This window comes from Phascolarctos cinereus, unplaced genomic scaffold (assembly GCF_003287225.1).
Source record: "Phascolarctos cinereus isolate Bilbo 61053 unplaced genomic scaffold, phaCin_HiC Scaffold_726;HRSCAF=1367, whole genome shotgun sequence".
NCBI classification, from domain to species: Eukaryota; Metazoa; Chordata; class Mammalia; order Diprotodontia; family Phascolarctidae; genus Phascolarctos; species Phascolarctos cinereus.
Genome location: NW_027556098.1, coordinates 82,086,686 through 82,105,859, shown reverse-complemented (window position 1 = coordinate 82,105,859; position 19,174 = coordinate 82,086,686). Strand labels below are relative to the sequence as shown.

The window sequence follows — 19,174 nt, the reverse complement described above, 5'->3', positions numbered from 1 at the left end:
AAATTGGGCACAAATGAAGGGAACAGTGGGTAGAGAGAATTACACATGGAGAAGCATGTGGCTCCATCCAATGTTGCTAAAAAAGAGATTGGAGGATTCTACACAGAAGAGTGACCCTGAGGTTGTAGTGGAAAGAACCCTGTGGACTTGGTCTCAGAGGGCTTAGGTCTGAGTCCTCAGCTCTGTCACTTACTAGCCATGTGACAGTTTCCTTATCTGTAAAATGGGAGTACTTAACCAGAAGACTTCTTTCCTCACAGTGTCTTTGGAAGGGAAGTGCTTTGTAAACCATAAATAATATAATTGTTGAATTGCTATTATCCTCAATTTACTCTTTTTTTGGGACTGGTGGTTTCATTGGTATAAGGAACTCTTCATGAGAAAACTGTCCATACCAATGGAAATCTGTGGGCACTGAGATTATGATTTTAGGTCAAAAAGCAGGTTAAATACTTTGTCCAAGGTCAAGCAGTTACAATATATCGAAGTCTAACTTGAATTCAGGTCTTCCTGACCCTGAAGGTAGTGTTCCATCCACAAGGTCCTACATTTCTACAAATTTGATTGGTATAAAACTTGAAAGAAGCTTGTAATTATTGCCCTCAGATTCTCTCAGACACAGCTACCAATTTTTGTTTGTTTGTTTGATTTTTACCATTTTTAATCTCCCAGTTATTGTGTAAGGCAAAACCATTATTTTTAGAGCGAACAACAGGTTTCTCTCAAAGTGTTTTATAGAAGGTTTTGTATAATTTGTGTAATCATTTTTCAGTATATAGGTATCTATTTTTTCCTTTCAAAACGATCTTATGGTGGGTGGAATGGGAGTGTTTTATATTTGGAGGATGGGCCTGCATTTAAGCCAGTAAGGCATCATATGACTCATAAACCACCAAGGCAAAGCCTGCTGTCCCCCAGGTGAAAATGATTTCTCTCTCCTCAAATTCCTCTTCTAGCAATTTGTCTGGACCTGTTTTGCAGGTACATCTCATCATAACATAAACGCTTGTGCCCTTGTCCCTACATTCAACTGTAAGTTCCATGAGTCAGTCAGCAATCAACATTTAGTAAACACCTCCTATGTGCCAGGGCACTAAATTCAGGGCACACAAAGAAAGGCAAAAAACAAAAAAACAAAAACAAAAACAAAACCCACAAACAAAAACATCAGTCCCTGTTCTCCAGGAACTCACAGGACAGTGTGGCATGTAGCTTTGTATCTCCAGCAGTGTTTTGCACACAGTAAGTACTTAATAAATGATGACTGAATTAAAATGAATTGCCTTTTCCTCCTACACTTCTCAGGCTTTAAGGCTGCTTTTAATATCCATTTTAACCTGGGGAAAGTCTAGTACTGTTGAATCCCACTCAGAGTTAGCTGATATGGTGACTCTCCTGAAGAGCCTTTTCCCTTGAATTGACCTTAAGTGAACCCTTTGGGATTCCAGCATATCCTTCCCCTCCTTGGCCTACAGTCTCATCTAAATGCAAAGTAAACATATTAAAGAAGGAAGTCTCCTACCAGTCTGAGGCTCTTAAACACTGCTCAGGAAGAGGCTGTTTATTTATAGTGTGTGTCTTCCTGCGTGCCTGTCTCTAATAATTGGGTATTCCATGAGGAAACAGCCTCAAAGGACCTGGGCATGGTACTCATGCTTTGCCGGTTTTTTAAAAAGTATTCAAAATGAACATTAATAACTAGGGAGTATTATGTTAAAAAAATTGGACGCCCTAGGAAACGATCTCAACGGTATAGTTTTTGTCTAGTGCCCTCTTCTTGGGTACTTTTGTTTTCCATTACTTTATTTATTACCATTTGGGGAAATAACCATGCTGCTGAAAGCTTTTCTGAAAAAAAAAATATAGCTTTTTTTTTGACTATTGCTGAGCTTTTTAATTTTTTTATTTGTTTGATGTAGCAGAGTATTAGGTTGCAGTGACTCAGTCATTAGAGTGATAACTGTTGCAGACATGGTAATAAGAGCTCTCAGAAGCTGTGCTTGATAGGATTCTCTTCCGATACTTATAACACACTAAGGAAACTCATCAGCTCCATGTCTGACTGGGTAAATATCCCCATATACCATATACTAAATAGCACAGGCCTTGTTATACCACTATGTTAGTACTACTTTAGCTATTAATGTATCCCATACATCATTCTTTTCTCTTGTTTGCCCAAATGTGTTCTTCGGGGTGTATTTGGGTCTATGTGGATGGTCTTTATTGAATCAGCAGCATAGCATAGTAGATAGAATGCAGGACTTGGAATGAGTCTTGGGCCTACATCCTCCCTCTGACACTTAATAGCTATGCGACACAGGGCAATTCTAGTCTTTTAGGCTTGAGAAGCTGAGGTAGTTCTCTAAGATTGTAAGTGATAAGTGGGTTGCAATTTGCACATTTTGTTAAATGTTTTAATATAGGAAGTGCCCTAATTTGTACTGCAAAAAACCACAATTGACTCAGCTCCGTGATTCAAGCCCTTTTAGCCCCTTTCTCTCACACATCACCACTCTCACACTTAATCCATCTTCTCCATTTAGGGATGGCAGTTCATTTGTTTTTCCATCTTATCCAACTCTTCGTGACCCCATTTGGGGTTTTCTTGGCAAAGATACTGGAGTGGTTTGCCATTTCCTTCTCTAGCTTATTTTACAGATGCGGAAACTGAGGCAAAGAGGGTTAAGTGACTTGCCTAGGATCACACAGCTAGTGTCTGATAAGATAAGTCTTCCTGTACCCTGCCTCACCGCTCTAGCCACTGCACCACCCAGCTGAGCTCTTTGGTATAAGGAATTCTCAATAAGAGCACTTCCTCTGTCAACGCAGATGAAAAATTGCTCTGAACAAATTGTAGTTTCATAGTTTCTCGTAGACAATCAAATAAATATTATCCAACTTCATGTCAACACACATATATACATACCCACACCCAGAGTACCAAACTGAAGAGGTGAATAAAGGAGGAATTGGTTGAATCAGAAACCTTCTTCAGTTTGTCATAATTGCTACAGATTCAGCATGTATCCCCCAAAAAAGTAAATAAAAGGAGGATCCTAGGTAGTCATTGGATTCTTGGTTACTTAATTTCTTTGGGGCAGTAGAGAAGGGTGATGGCACTAAGATTCACGTCATGATTAGTGTGTCTTTTTTAAAATGAGTTTTTTTTTTTAAGTAATGAAAGAAAGTCACATGTTTGCCTCAGTGTCTTCATCTACAAAATGAGCTGGAAAAGGAAATGGCAAACCACTCCAGTTTTTAAAAAAGAACACACACATGCCCACACACATATTCAATACTTGCTGATAAGATTGACTCTAGCTTCCTATCTTCCTAGAATAAAATCTTGTTCAATAAATGTTAATAATTTATAGTTAAATTTGTATTTACTTAAATGAGCACATTATAGCTCTTCCCCACCCCGTGGAGTCAAAACTCCTTGAGGACAAGAATGATTTTGTTTTTGTAAACCCCAGCTCTCAGGATAGTGCTTTACTTTGTGATTTTTAAGTCTGGATTGTGACTTTTGTCAGGCTGAGATCTCCCTACCCTGCTGCAGACCAGCAACTCCTCTATAACTTAGAGTCTTAGAAAACTCTCGGGGGCACTGAAAAATGCCTTGCCCATGGTCACACGACTGCTATTAAGCAGAAGTAGACTTTTTTTTAAAGACTGTGTGCTAGATCTAGTGGTCTGTTTGACAACTTGTGATTCTTAAATACAGTCCTTCCCAAATTTTAATTTATTTTACTTTTCCAATTATCATTTTCTCTCCCTCCTACTCCCCATCCCCAGTGAAAAGAAAAAAAGAAACAAAACAAAACAAAACCCTTCAAAGAAATATACCTACTTAAGCAAAATAAATCCCCACATTGTCCATGTCCAAAAATATATGTTGGATATTGTCAGTTAGTCAGTCAACCAACATTTATTAGTCCTATTAGGTTCCATGCAGTGTGCTTAAATTCTCTCTGGTAAGTATAAGAAATTTATATTATGATGTCATAGGTTGAATATCCTTTCAAAATACTCACATTTGTTGGAGCTAGAGATACAAAGAAAGACAGAAGACAGTCCCTGCCCTCTGGGAACTTACAGTCCAATGGGGAGCCAAAATATAATCAACCAGGTATAAAAAAATCTATACAGGATCAAACTATATATAATATTATATATATACACATATACATACACACATATATGTATATGTGTGTCATGTGTGTATGTATATATATGGGTGTATAAGTGTATATATATGTATGTGTGTGTATATATATAAAAAACCCTATCCAAAGAGGAGGTCTATAACTTCTGCCCTCAGGAAACAGCATCCTGAGCCCTGATTGTAGGCTAATTATCTTCATTTTCAATCCTATAACCCAGACCAATAGGTTCACAAAAGTATCCAAAGAAGCTAAATGAGGGAAATCATTCCAGGACTGGACTATTTGTTTGTTTATTTGCTTCATTTATTGAGTTTGAACTGTTTAAAAACACTTTAATCCCTCAAGTGAAAGTTCTGTATCCTTGTATTAAGAAACCTGGTGGAGCTTTTCCAGGAAGGATTTCTGGGGTGGTCTGTAGAACATCCAGCCCTGAGTTAAAGTACAACTCATGTGTTTCTGTCTCTTTTGTATTTAACAGGACCATTGCCAACTATTTGGTGTGGAGAATGGTTTATTCAAGAATTTTAAACCTTAGCAGACGTTTTCAATATAGGTGGCTTGAATTCTCTCGGGTAAGTATGAGACATTTGTATTATGATGTCATAGCTTGAATATCTCTTCAAAACACTCACATTTGTTAGCAGATTCAGGAAAAATGCATCTTTAGGGACTGTACTGACGAAGTATTGAACTCTATACTACATGCTGACATGTTATAATTTGTCAAGGACAATGTTTAGGCATTTTTAGAACTATATTTGGAGCCATTATATTCGGTTCAATAATCATTTATTAAATGCCTATTGGGAATGAATGAATGAATGAATGAATGAATGAATGAATGAATGAAATAGCATTTTTTAAATATCAGCCATATACCAGGCACTGTAGTTAGGCGTGGGAGATACAAATATAGGAGTTCCTCCAAGAAGCTTATCCCAGCTATTACCTTGAATGGAGGAGTGATGGCCAGGGAAGGGACCTTTGATTTGGAGACTCCCAGGAATGGTGAGTTGAGCCACAGGGTAGTTGATTGTCATGCATTTTCCAGAAGCAATGGCAAGATTGATTTAATTACTTTTGAAGAAGAAAAAGAAGGGTCACGTACTCAGTGACAGGATGGTGGTCTGTATAGAGAAGGTGAAGTGAATTTGTGCTCACTCACCAGTTAGGATAGGTCTGCCCTGGAATAGAGTTCTAAAACTGAGTGGCTTGGCACCTCCAGGGAAGAGGAGGGGGATTGTCTGTGGAGGTCCAGGGTCTGGAGGAATCAAGGTGCGGAGGAGTAGCAGCAGGGCAGATGACAAGATTATTATGTGCAAGGCACTGTGAAAAAGGCTTTCTATCACTTTAGACACTTCTTCCCAATGATTTTACTATACAAAAACAATTCCTCAGAGATATACTTTTAACTTGATCAGTTTGTTAGCATTTCTAAACATTAAAGAATAGAAGTAGATTATAAAATTGTAAAACAGGGATTAATGTTCTTTTTTAAATTTAAAAAATATTTATTTTTTAAAGTTTAAACTTATGTACAAAATAAGAAAAAAGAAACAAACTTAAATACTAAAACTAAAATAATACAAAATAGCAAAAGAAAAAAAAGCATTGCCATGTGCACAGCAGAATGTGAACGAGGATTCAAAATATACAGCAATAAATTTCCATTTCAAGAAAACCTATATAAAAAATATTACACATTGTGTTGAGAGCTGTCCATCTTTTCTCTGCCTCCTTGTAAGTTTTCTTTTGCTCTCTGCTATTCACTTTTTACTTTGTTCTTTTTTCCCCTCCCCCCCAACTAAGCATGGATATATATGTGTGTATATATGTGTGTGTGTGTATACACACATATACATGTATATACAACACACACATATATACATATATACACAAAAATATACATTTCATACATATACCTGTATATACAATACTCACACATGCATATATTTAGATATCTATAATCATAGTTACATATAGACACATATATTCATATGCATTTATGTAAGACTTATTTGTCCTTTGTTTCTCTGAGGGTGAATAATGTCTTCCTTCATAAGTCCAAGGATTTCTATGTTTTTCCAAGTCCACCAACTCATCATTTCCTACACCACAGCAATATTCCAACCTTTTACTGTCTGGTTGTGGGATTAATGTTCTTGGGAGATGTGTTGTAGATCAGACATAACCTATAGCTTCAATGAAGCTATCACCTCACAGAGTTTCAGGGACAACTGTGTGGCATGGCATCAGTTTGTCCTATTGGATTCTTTAGAGGTGTTCAGATCCAACCTTAATCTCTTTTGAGATCTCTCTCAACTCTCAATTCCTGCTCTCTTCTTATTCCTCATTTAAATCTATATCCCTGGATACAGAGATTATGGTTTCTTCTCTTTTCTTTGTGAGAATTCTGGTTTGAAGATTTATATTATGTAAAACCTGAAAGTGTTTGGTGTCTTCTCAAAAGTCTTTAACAAGTAAAAACCAAACAAACTTAAAAGTTACTTTTACTGGTTTTCCTTCAATTTTATAATTAAAATATAAAGTTAGATTTTACTTAATAGGAATAATAATGATGATAGCATTTATTTAGTGCTTTAAGGTTGACAAAATGCTTTACATTTATTATCTCATTTGATCCTCATAGCAATTTGAGGTAAGTATCATTATTATCTTCATTTTATAGATGAGGAATTTGAGGCTCAAAGTTATTTCAGAAATGGATAGCTATATATTCAATTCTGAGTATATAAATTATACCATATAAATAAGTGACATATTTTGAGAAGAAAGTAACAAATCATCCAACATTTAGTAAGTACTTCCCATATAATAATAATAAATGGCAATAGCTCACATTTGATAGCACCTTCAGGTCAGCCAGGTGCTTTGTATACTTTATTTCATCTTCTCCTCACAATAGCCTTATGATGACATCAGTACAATTTGTGAATTAAATGTTATAGGTGAGAAATCTGAGGGTCCAAGAAATTAAGGGGCCAGAGCAGAGTTTTGTAGCTCACCAGTGTCTGAGACAGGATGTGAATTCAGGTCTTCCTGATTCAAAATCTAGTACTCTCTCTATACTAGCTAGTAGGCACTAGAAACATAAAGGTGAAAAATGACCGTCTCTATTCTCAAAGAGTTTAAAATTGACTTAATGGAGAGGGATTTAACATGTATGTGGATAGCTGGGTAGCATAGCGGACAGAGTGCTGGGCCTGAGGTCAGAAGACTCATCTTCTTGAGTTCAAATCTGACCTCAGATACTTACCAGCTTGTATGACCCTAGGCAAGTCACTTAACCCTGTTTGCCTCAATTTCCTCATCTATAAAATGAACTGGAGAAGGAAATGGCAAACCACTCCAGTAGCTTTGCCAAGAAAATTCCAAATGGGGTCAGAAAGAGTTGGACATGACTAAATAATGACAACAACTGCATGACATGTATGTATGTATGTGTTGTAATTATGTCTGTTATATATAAATTATATAGAAACGTAACATATTTATATATAATATATAACATGTGTGTATATACATATATAAATTCAGGAAATGTCTATTAAGTGCCTGCTATGTGCCAGGTACTCTGCTAAGACCTAGGGATACAAATAAGAAAATGAAGGATAGTTCCTGCCCTAAAAGAGACCATTTAATGGAGGAAGACAATACATAAGAGTAAGCTGGAAGGCAGGGGAAGTAGGTGGGGAACATCTTGATCTATGGAGTTGAGACCAAGCAGAGCTGCATGACATCTATTTATGTATATATGCTTATTACAAGGTTGGATGTAGTGGGGGCAATGTAAAGAACCTGGAGAGATTCTATGAAAAAATGTGTTACTTATAAGGTGGTGTCAGGGAAAGTTTCATTGGGGAAAAGGCTTCTGGGCTGAACCTTGGAGGTACCTTGACAGTCAGAGATTGGAGGAGGGGAGCAATAGCTTGAGCAAAGAAAGTCATCAAGATGGGAAAGGGTGGAATGAATTGTTTTATTGTTCATCCTTCTCTAAGAGAACCAGTGACATCATGAGGGTGATCTTTCGACTTGTATGTGAATTGGATTTAAGTGAGGCAGAGTGGAGCAAAGTTGTCGGCCTCACTCTCTCCTCCAGAGTCATCAGAGTCCAGTGGTAAGACAAAAGTCAAGATGACTGGGAGAAGATGCAGTGGGTGACCTTGTTCTTTCTAAATTAAGGTCTTTCCCAGGTCTCAGTTTGTCTGAAGCAACACACATTCAATGACTAAATGTTAAGTAAGAATTGAGACAAAAGATAGCCCAATTTGCCATCACAAAAATGTCAGTCTGAGAGTGGAAGACCTTCAAAGTTTCTGGCCAGAACAGAAAACAATTGTTACTTACACTCATTCTAAGCCATCAAAATCTAAACAATGAGCCATAGAGGCTTGGGCTGGCCATTGAGTGAAAGCCAGAGTGATTTGGGTTTAAAAGCATAGTCAAGTAGCTTCATTTGAGACGCAATGGGCTTTTTAAAAGCCTGTGTTTTCAGAGCTATATTTCAATAAATCATAAATGAAAACTGTACAGGACAAAAAGCAAATTGTTCCAGCTTAAAAAATAATAAAAATTAATAAAGAAAAATCTAACCCCAAACCCCAAAATGTTACAAAATATAAGTGGCAAAAATTATATTCCTGTGGACAGAACACCCACATGTAAGGATGACACCCCAGAGTGCAGAGAGGGACCACATGTGTTGAGGGAAGAAGAAGAAAGAAGAAGAAGAAGAAGAAGAAGAAGAAGAAGAAGAAGAAGAAGAAGAAGAAGAAGAAGAAGAAGAGGAAGAAGAGGAAGAAGAAGAAGAAGAAGAGGAAGAAGAAGGAGAAGGCAAAGGAGAAGAAGAAGAAGAAGTCGTTGTTGGACCACTGAGGTAGCTAGGTGGCTCAGTGGATAGATCACTGGGCCTGGAGTCAGGAAGACCTAAGTTCAAATCTGGCCTCAGACACTTCCTAGCTGTGTGACCTTGGCCAAGTCAGCTGACCTTAATCTTCTGGAGAAGGAAATGGCAAGCCCCTTCAGTCCTTGCTAAGAAAACTCCATGGACAGCATTGGTGTGTTGTGGTCCATGAGGTCTTGAAAAGTTGGACATGACTGAACAACTTTAAGGGCAACATCACTGATGACAAAAGTTGCCTGTTAGACAAGGCTGTTCAGATAATTTCCTTATTTGGGAGATTGAGGAACCAGGACAAGAAGTCAGTTGTTTTTGGGAAGAACTAGCTAACCTTGAGAGCTGATTAACCAGAATGGCCAGAAATCAGGTTTGTTCCAGAGAGATGATGCATTTCTCTGGGGTTAGTCTTATTAGAATATCCTGGTGGAGCAGGAAATCTCTAAGAGAGTGGAAGCCTCCTTTCAAGGTAGAAATTAGTTGAGCTTATTCTGTCCTTGATAGCCTGAGGGTCTCTATTTACATATCCCAGTGGCTTTTTTTTTAACCTGTAAGGTTACTTTTTCTGGGGAGAAGATATTTTCCCCAAACTCACAGTATACAGATTTTATCCATTTCCTCTACATTACTAATAATGATTTATGCCTGAAAAGCAGAATAAAAAACATCAGCAAGGACATATATGATGAGAACAGGAAATGGGTTCATTGCATATTGAAAAAGAGAGAAAATAGATGGATGGTCTAAATGCAACATTGGCACTTCCAAGGTGTTAAAAGAACCAGTGGTGGATTGGACCCTCTACTGAAGATTTATGGAAAAACATGGATGAGAATTATATTGGGTGGGAGGGCATGGAACATTTGATACCTATACTTGTAGAGAGAGGACCCAAACCAATGAGAACACAATTGTAACAAGGAAATATTAACAAATTGCGGCATACGAAGCACTTTATTAAATGCCAGAGATACAAAATAAAAAATGAAAGAGCGCTGGACCTGGAGTCAGGTTTAAATCCAGTCTAGCTGTGTGACCCTAAGAGAGTCAATTAACCTCTGCCTGCCACAGATCCCTCATCTATAAAATTGTGATAAAAATAGTACCTACTTCCTAGGATTGTTGTGAGGTTTAAATGAGATAATATTTGCAAAGTTCTTTGTAATCCTCAAAGTATATATAAACAGCACTAAGTGTTACTGTTATTATTTTTAAACCTCCTACTCTCAAGGAACTTCCATTCTATCGATCCACTTAAAAAAAAGTTTGTTAATGCTAAAAGATTTTTTGCCACATGAAAGGGTTAAATTAGGGAAACTAAATATATATTATATATATTTATACATACATACATACATACATATATATATGTATGTGTGTGTGTATATACACACACACACACACACACACACACATACATATATATACATGCATTTTAAGATGCATGTAGGAGATGGTGACCAGATGTTTTTCATCACCACTAAGGATAAAATGAGATCTGTAAGTAGCAAAACATTGAAAATTTTAGTTAAATGTGAAAGTGGAATTTTCTGAAGGTTAGTATTGCTAAACCTTGGTTGGATTGTAATGTCAAAAAAGATTGTGGAGTCTTTTTTTGTGGAGATTTCAAAATGAGCATTATTTCTCATTTGTCTGTGATAGTTTGTATGGGTGGGTAGATTAGAAGTGATTGAGCCAGTTTTCTGTGGCAGAAATGGCACTAGATTAGAGGCAGTGTGATAGGGTGGGAAAGGGAACTGGATTTGGAGGAGGAAGACTTGGATTCAAATTCTGCCTCTCCCATTATAATTTTTGGCAAGTCACTTAACCTCTCTAGGCCCTCAGTCTTCTCAATTGTAAAATGAGGGATTGAATTAGATGGGCTCTAAGGTCTATTAAAAACTATATCTAGAAGCAGCTAGATAGAATGCTAGATCTACAATCAGGAAGCTCCAAGTTCAAATCTAGTCTCAGAAACTTATTTGTTGGGTGAGCCTTGGCAAGTCACTTATTTTTATCTGCCTCAGTTTCCTTATCCATTAAATGGTGATAATACAAGTACCTACCTCCTAGAGTTGTGAGGATGAGGTACTATTTGTAGTGCTTTACAAACCTTAAAGCATTGTTATAAATAGATGTTGATCCCTATGATCCCTAGAATAAAAAGACTTGGATTTCAATCTTGGCTCAATATATTACTAGCTGTGAGATTAGGCAAATCATTTAGTCTTTCTAAGCCTCACTTCACTGCCCTCATTTGTAAAATGGAAATAACTACCTCATAGTGGTGTTGTAACCTCAGGGCTGTTGTCACCTCAAATGAAGTTATATTTAGGAAAGGATTTTGCAAACTTCTGAACCATAAATAGGGAGAGACATTGGGATTTTGTCCCAGGGTTTTTGACAGTGCTTAGAGTCTCAGCACTTAGAAATAAATGAGTTTAGCAAAAAGAATTAGTTAAAATGGGAAGCTCCCAGATGGTGGCCTCACCCCCCATAATCTCTTTCCCTGTCTAAACCGTGCTCTGTTCTCTCTCTCTCTCACCCATTCCCTCTCACTGTGTGTCGGGGTCTTTCCCATGACCCCAGCCCTCCCACCTCCCAAATTAAGGGCATGTTGCAGAACACTTGCCCAAGAAGCAGAATTTGATAATAGCACCTCTGAGGGCCATAAAGTGTTATGTAAATGTGAATTATTATGACTAGTCCCTGAAGATCCCAATTTTGCAAAGCCTGTACATCCAACAACTTCATGGCTACTTTCCTTATGACTCTGGCTTCTCTACTTCTCTCCCACCTGATCTCTACTTCTTAGAATCCTTGGTTTCTTTCACACACTCAGTTTAAGTACCGCCTTCAACATGAAGCCTTTCCTTTTTCCTCTGAATGACTTCCTTTAAAGTCACCTTATATTTTCTCTGTATGGGTTTTGCATATGCCTCTACATGACTATATTGTTGCTCCCTCTCCCCTACTCTCCCTAGGATGTAAAATTCTTGAGGTCAGGGATTATCTTGCCTTTGTCTCTGTATCCCTAGAGTTTAGCATAGTACCTGGCACATAATAGATGCTTGATACATGCTGAATGAATGAATGAATGAATGAATGAATGAATGAATCAATGAATGAAGTGATTTTTCCTAAAATAACACTGCCAGGTATTGGTCTCCCCCAAAACCACTGTAAGTGTTACATTATATAGAGTTCAAACAAGCACAAAGATACGATCAATTGAGTAGCCTCGATGTGGGTAGTTTCCAGAAAAGGTGCAAGCACACAGACTGCCGCACTGAAGCAGTTTCCAGATAAGACATGTGGATTGCTTGAGATGCACATCAGCAGGTAAGTCTAAACATTCAATAAAATCTTGGCAAAGTTAAAACACAAGTGTAGGGTGAGGCCAAACACAAGCACTCCATTAAAGTTTATCATGATGAAAGGTTATAACAATATAAAGTTATAGAAGGTTATTGCTAATGTCAGAAGTAGGTTTTAAATCCAAGTCTTCCTGATTCCAAACCCAGCATTCAATGTATTTTCCTTTGGAAAGTAACCTCTTTGAGGGCAGGGGCTATTTTGACTTTGCCCTTATATCCCTAGGGCCTAGCACAAAGTAGGTGTTAAATAAATGTTTGTTTATTGATGGACACCAGAGGCTACTGGATTTGCTTGGGCTGTATGTCCATCCATAATTCTAAAGCCACATCTCTCTGTATTATCAAATTTGATTTAAAAACTTTCTCACTTGTTTAGAAAAATTTCCTTTAAAGATCACACAATTTAGAGTCGAATGGGTCCTTTGTTATTGTTGAGTCATTTTTCAGTTGTGTCTGAATCTTTGTGACCCCGTTTGGGGTTTTCTTGGCAAGGATACTGGAGTGGTTTGCCATTTCCTTCTGCAGTTCATTTTACAGATGAGGAAATGGAGGCAAACAGGGTTAAGTGACCTGCCCAGAGTCAAACAGCTAGTGACAGAGGCCAGATTTGAACTCAGGAAGATGAATCTTCCTGATTCTAGGCCTAGCACTTTATCCAGTGCACCACCTAACTGCCCTGAATGGGTCCTTAGAGATTACCAACCCTCTCTTTACAGAGGGGGAAACTGAGCTCAGGAGAGGGCAAGCAGCTTGTCCACGATCACACAGGTAGAAAGCATCAGTCCAGGCCAGAATTCTAATCCAGGTCCTCTGACTTCAAATCCAGAGTTCTTTCTTTGTTCTTTCTCTGGTAATACATCCTGCCAGGTTGTTAAATGTTTGTATCTGCCATTTACTTAGTTACTAGGAAATAATATTTTATTATAATGGTGACACATTATAAATGTTTTCTAGGTTGGAACCTTCACAACACCTCTAGGGATCTGAGTACCCTGAGTAAACCAGTTATATTCTTGAGAAGAAGTCAGCCACCAATGAGTCACCACATTGCACTGTAAATTTCAGAAAAACAATAGAAGTATTTTTGATTGTCAACTTGGGGAGTTCCTCCACTTGCTGAAAAGTCAGCTTCTGTGACTAGCTAGATCAATCGGAAGTTGATGCCTGAAAAACAAAAGTTTAGTGACTTACCCAACCTTCCACCCAGTTCTTCATTACTTCAAGCCCAGCATCCTCTTTATCATGCTGGAGAATTCATGCAATTCTGAAAATCTTGTAATAGGGGGAGGAAGGCATAAGATAGGAAAGATGGGATGGAAAAAGGGGGAAGAATGCAATATCTTTAACTATCAAAACATTTTCATTTTGTTACTAATTTGACATTTTGGGGGATGCAAATATTTTTTTTCTCTGACATTTTCCCTGGCTCTGCTGTAACCCAGTATGGGCTGAATTTGGCAGGATTTTGAATTCAACAACAGAGTAACAAGCAATAAGTATTCCTATCTCATAACTAGAAATAAATAAATTATATATATATATATATATACATGTATGTATGTATGTATATGTATGTATGTATGTATGTATGTATGTGTGTGTGTGTGTGTGTGTGTATATGTTGGTTAATAGGATTCCCCTCTCCCCCGCCTTTGACTCAGTTATCACTATGCTTTGATAGTGAGTCAATTAGATAACCTCTAATATTTCTTCCAACCCTGAGACTCTTATGATTTTTTCATAAACTTATCTTTGGTAGAAAAGGATCTTTTTGTCACTATAAGAATGCCATTGAGCAACTTAAGTTGGCTGTGCATGGGCCCACAATTATAAACTGCATAAATAATTGGAGACCCAAAATTCTTTTGGCTTCAATCATTCATATTTTCAAATGAATTTTCTATCATTACAAATGATTTGTAAAATGGATGCCAAATTATAATTTTGTTATCATTTGTTCAGATTATTTTGGAGTTAGATCCAACCTAAGTAAAACCTTCACAACACCAAATCCTTTCAAGACCAACTGAAATTGTATTCAATTTTGGTTCATGTGAGAAAAAAATACTAAGTGCCTACTGGGGCAAGACATTGTGGCAGGTGCTGGAGCAATTTTCTTTCTAGGTCTGGACCTCTGATTTTTATTGGTTTAGGGAATTCTCTGTACCCATGGGGCAACTTATCTGGAACTGATAGTCTTAGAAAGTTGTCTTGGGGATTCTGAGAGGTTAAGTGATTTGTTCAGGGTCACACAGCTAGCTAGAGGCAATATTTAAACCCAAATTTTCCTGTTTCTAAGGCCATCCCTCTATCTGCTGTGCCATGCTGCTTCTCAGTGATAGAAATGCAAAGTTTAAATTGAACATGGCTTCTGGTTTTATGGAGCTTACTCCTTAGTAAGCTCAGTTTAGTAATATATGGGCGGCTAGGTGGTACAGTGGATAGAGTGCCAGGCCTGAAGTTAGGAAGACTCATCTTCCTGAGTTCAAATCTGACCGAAGATACTTATTAGCTGTATGACCCTGGACAAGTCACTTAATCCATTTGCCTCAGTTTCCTCATCTGTAAAATGGCTGGAAAAGGAAATGGCAAACCACTCCAGTATCTTTGCCAAGATAACCCCAAATGGGATCATGAAGAGTTGCACGTGACTTGAAATAACTAAACAACAACAAATTTAGTCATTATACTTAGGAACGATGACATTTGTAGATTGAGATTGCTACAGTGAAGTTAGTAGTGAAATATATTTATGTTTTTTAGCTGGCAAAATGACAAGGAGTGGTTTAGAACAGCACGTCAGCATTGAAAAGTTAGTACCATTATAACGCTATGAGATGGCGCTGCCCACACGTTTCCTTTCAGAAGGGGCAGTTGTTCAGGGTGGTAGTGAATCCCTTGTTCTTCTTGGATGCAGAGCGCCATGATGATGATGATGATAATGATGATGATGACAGTTAGTGAGAGCCATAGTAAGTTTATGAGCTATTAATCAAAGCCCACATTTGTAGGAAGTCCACCCATGGTCTTAGTGACAGAACATCTGTCCTACCCACCACTGCCAGAAAGGTGAGCCCTAAAGGAACACAGTGATCATGACTCCTCCCCGGATCTCACCTAAATGGTACATTTGCCAGTCTGGATAGTTCCCATTCACACTTGCTCTTCACCTCCAGGCACTTGCCTGTCTGGAGTTCTTGGCTCAAGAGGGAGGGGGTTTCCCTTTCCTCTGCTGCAGGTTGTACAGGTGGTAGACCTTCCCTTCTGACTGCAAGTCAGGGTAGACTTGTTTGCAATGGCTGGTATGCACCCAATTAGGTCTCTCTCATACGTTGACTTGGACAAGTTGAGGCCAGTGGTGTTCAAGACCGTGCCTCGTCCTGTGTAGACCCAGTTTCCTGGTTGCAGAGAGTGGCTTGGCTCCGTGAGTGGCTGTGGTAAAGAACCTGTGATGAGGCTGATGAGGTGCTTGAAAGCCACCTGGAAAGCAGAGCAGTAACTTAATAGAGTCACAATCAATTACCAAACCATTCAGGGTAGGCCTGGTGTGGGGCATTCTTAAGGGCCTCCCAAAGAGGACTTCCTAAGGATATAGTCCTGTTAACCAGATTTTGGTTTTGTTTAAGGATCATTGCTAGGACCTTGACCCAACTGAGCCCTGTTTGTTAACATATTTCAGCCAATTGTTTTAATGTCCTGGTTTTTCCATTCATATTTCCCTGAAGACTCAGGGTGATATCCACAATGTAGCTGTATGCTCAGGCTCTTTTATACCTGGAAGATGACCAGACCTATAAAACGTGTCTTTCTGTCTGAATCTATGATCAGTGTAACTTCAAACCTGGGGATGAGTTCCGCAAGCAGTTTCTTTGTGATGGTATTGGTATTGGCTTTCCTGCATGGGTAGACTTGTGTCCATCTGAAGAACATGTCAGTATGTCCATTATAACTTCCTTAGGGGGAAATTCAATAAAGTTCATCTGGATGTTAGCAAAAAATCCCTAGGGTGGGGGATGAGCTCCTGGGGTGTTTTAGTTCTAATCACTGGATTGTACTGCAGGCAGATTAATTTAGCTGATGGTGTGAGCCCAGAGGCTTCTCAAACTCTTAGCATTTCCATCACTACCCTGTTTGGTTTGCATGCTTCACAGAATGGATGGTGGGAACCCAGGAGTGGAGGAGCACAGGAATGTCATCAGAAGCTAAAACAGGCTTCCTCTGAGCTGCTTTCATAGACTCGAGAGGGTTTACCTGGACAGTTACTAGGTGGCCGCAGAGAGATAGAGGCGGGCCAGATGTCGTAGAAACAGCAAAACGGAATTGAAAAAAGAAGTGGTTGGAGGAAAAGTGCCTCTTGGCTGCACGGCCAGAGGTGGGAATGCCCTTGGCTGACAAAGTCAGCTGATGACATGTGAGCCTGGCATTTACAAATAACAAGGAAGGAAGGGAGCTGTATGGCTTGCAAGAGGAAGTCAATGTGTGCAGACTCTCCACACTTTTTGTGTGTGTGTGGATAGGCATTTCAACTGCCATTAAAAAAACCCTCGGAGCTTCCAAAGGCGGCCAAAATTATGCACTACCCCAAAGGCATATCTGCTGTCAGTGTAAATAGTGTCGGTCTGTCCTTGTAGAAAATGGCTAGTATTCCCAAGAGTGACCCGGTCGGATGAGCAGTCAGGCAAAGATTCTGAAACCAAAACAACAGTCGGGAAGCAGACAATAAACCTGGATAGGATGTTCTCTTTCTTATCCTTAAGGCAGGAGCTATCAACAAATAAGATGTGGTCTGGGTTATCAAGGAGAATGTCCAAGACAAGGGGCCAGGGAGGAGAGGCTCACTGACAGACAGAGAGGTAGTCATGATCTGGAAGGATGTCCTGAAGATCTAGGGGGATCAGGAGAAGCGCGGCTGGGTTGAGGATAGGGTGTTGGGAAAGGGTAATATTTCTGATGAGAAGTAGTAGCTCAGATCTGGCTAGCTGGGAAGGGGGAGTGCGGGTTACGGAGTTGTTAAAGCAGGGGTAAGAGAGGTGTTGGGTGGTCTCATGTTGTAAAAGCTGCCAAGTATCATGCAGGAGTTGCACCGTAAGGGGGTGTCCAAGGACCAAAGATTGAACTTTATAGTTAATTTGGGTATTTAAGTTAATTTGAGTATTTACAATAGTCAAAATGACTTAATCACTCAAAGTCATTCTTATCCAGAGAAAGAATTGATAAAGAGAAGTGTGTATAGAATAATTTATACACACACCTCTGTTTGTGTCTAATGTTAGCCATCTCTAGAGTGGGGGGAGGGAAGAAAAAAAAAGAAATTTACATGATGACTATTATATATTAAAAAGGAATAGCAAACTGTGCACAATGGATTTGCAGTTTCATATTTTATTGTGCTATGTTATGAAAATGCTTGTTTTGTTCCATATTTTTTTTTTTAAAAAGATTGGACTTTCTCTACCAGGGCTGCAGCTAAAACACAAGGAGCCCCTGGCTACTGGGTCAAGATGGAAGATTGTAATAATCTACAGGCCAAACTCCTGAGGCAAATCCTTGTTTTTCATGAAAAAAGAGCATGAAGGGCTTGTAATTGGAGAGCCCTAGGGTAGGAGTAGCAAGGAGGGAATTCCAGAGCTGAGTGAGTCTCCTGTGCCTCTGGGGACCATGGGAGCAGGTAATCCAGGATATCCTTAGTGGTTAAGTTTTTGTCCAAGGCCTGTACAATGGTGGAGTAGTCTGGGATCCACAGTGGCAGTAGCCAACCTTCTCCTAAAGGGCCCACAATTCTTTCTTATTTTTGGGCAACTACAGATCGGCAATGCCTTGGACTAGGTCCGGTGAGAGGCATCCCTGATACTTTGAAATAGTAAAGCCTAGGGAAAATTGAGGAAAGGGCTTCCGGGAGCTTTTTGAATCTCATCTTATATCTCAGGTCTATAAAGAAAAATTAACAGGGTGAAAGCCTGTTTTCCTGAATTTTGGGGCTTTAGGAATCAAGGATCTGGGATCCCAGTTCAGAATTTTTTAATTTGTTCAACAGAGAGGAGACCCACATTAGGCCCTGAGCCTCTATGGGTTGCATGTTTTACAAGGTTCAAATTTAGGAATAAGGCAGAACCCTTACAAGTTAACAGAGAGGTACTTTCAAATAAGGCACGGAATCTTCATGTGGAAGCAAGGCATGCTGACTGTTAGATCTGGAAGGTCTGTAGAGTCAGCACCTTCTTCGAGTCCTGGACATCCTGGATTAAATGATTAAAAAAAAATCTGGTCTTTTGACATGCAGGGCGGGAGTTGCAACATTCATAATTTTCCCACACCAAGTACAATATGTCAATTAATTCCCTCCTTCAGTAATAATAATAATGATAACTAATATATAGCACTTACCATGTGCCGGGCACCATGCAAAGTGCTTTATAATTAATTATCTCATTTGCTCCTCACCACAACCCCAGGAGGTAGGAGGGTGCTTTTTTATCCCTATTTACAGATGAGGAAACTGAGGCAAATAGGTTAAGTGACTTGCCCAGGGTCACATAACTAGTAAGTGTTTGAGGCAGTGCAGAACATAAGCTGTCTATAACATATTCATAGCAAGTTGCCTGACCCAAATGGGTTAAGTGACGTGAAAAAATGTGAGCTGCACATACTCCGAGCCACTTCTACTCTCAGTGTGCCTAATCTGTGATAGTGCCTTCCAAACTCTTATTGGA

The 19,174-nt window shown here is 38.9% G+C and overlaps 1 protein-coding gene across 1 annotated transcript in view; it reads left to right on the top strand.

Annotated features, from left to right (window-relative positions):
• Positions 1–19,174, top strand: part of PHEX (phosphate regulating endopeptidase X-linked) — a 244,431-nt gene that overhangs the window by 68,932 nt on the left and 156,325 nt on the right. The window contains exon 9 of the mRNA XM_078146134.1: positions 4,648–4,741. Within this exon, the coding sequence (XP_078002260.1) occupies positions 4,648–4,741 (94 nt within the window). The remainder of the gene's footprint in view (positions 1–4,647; positions 4,742–19,174) is intronic.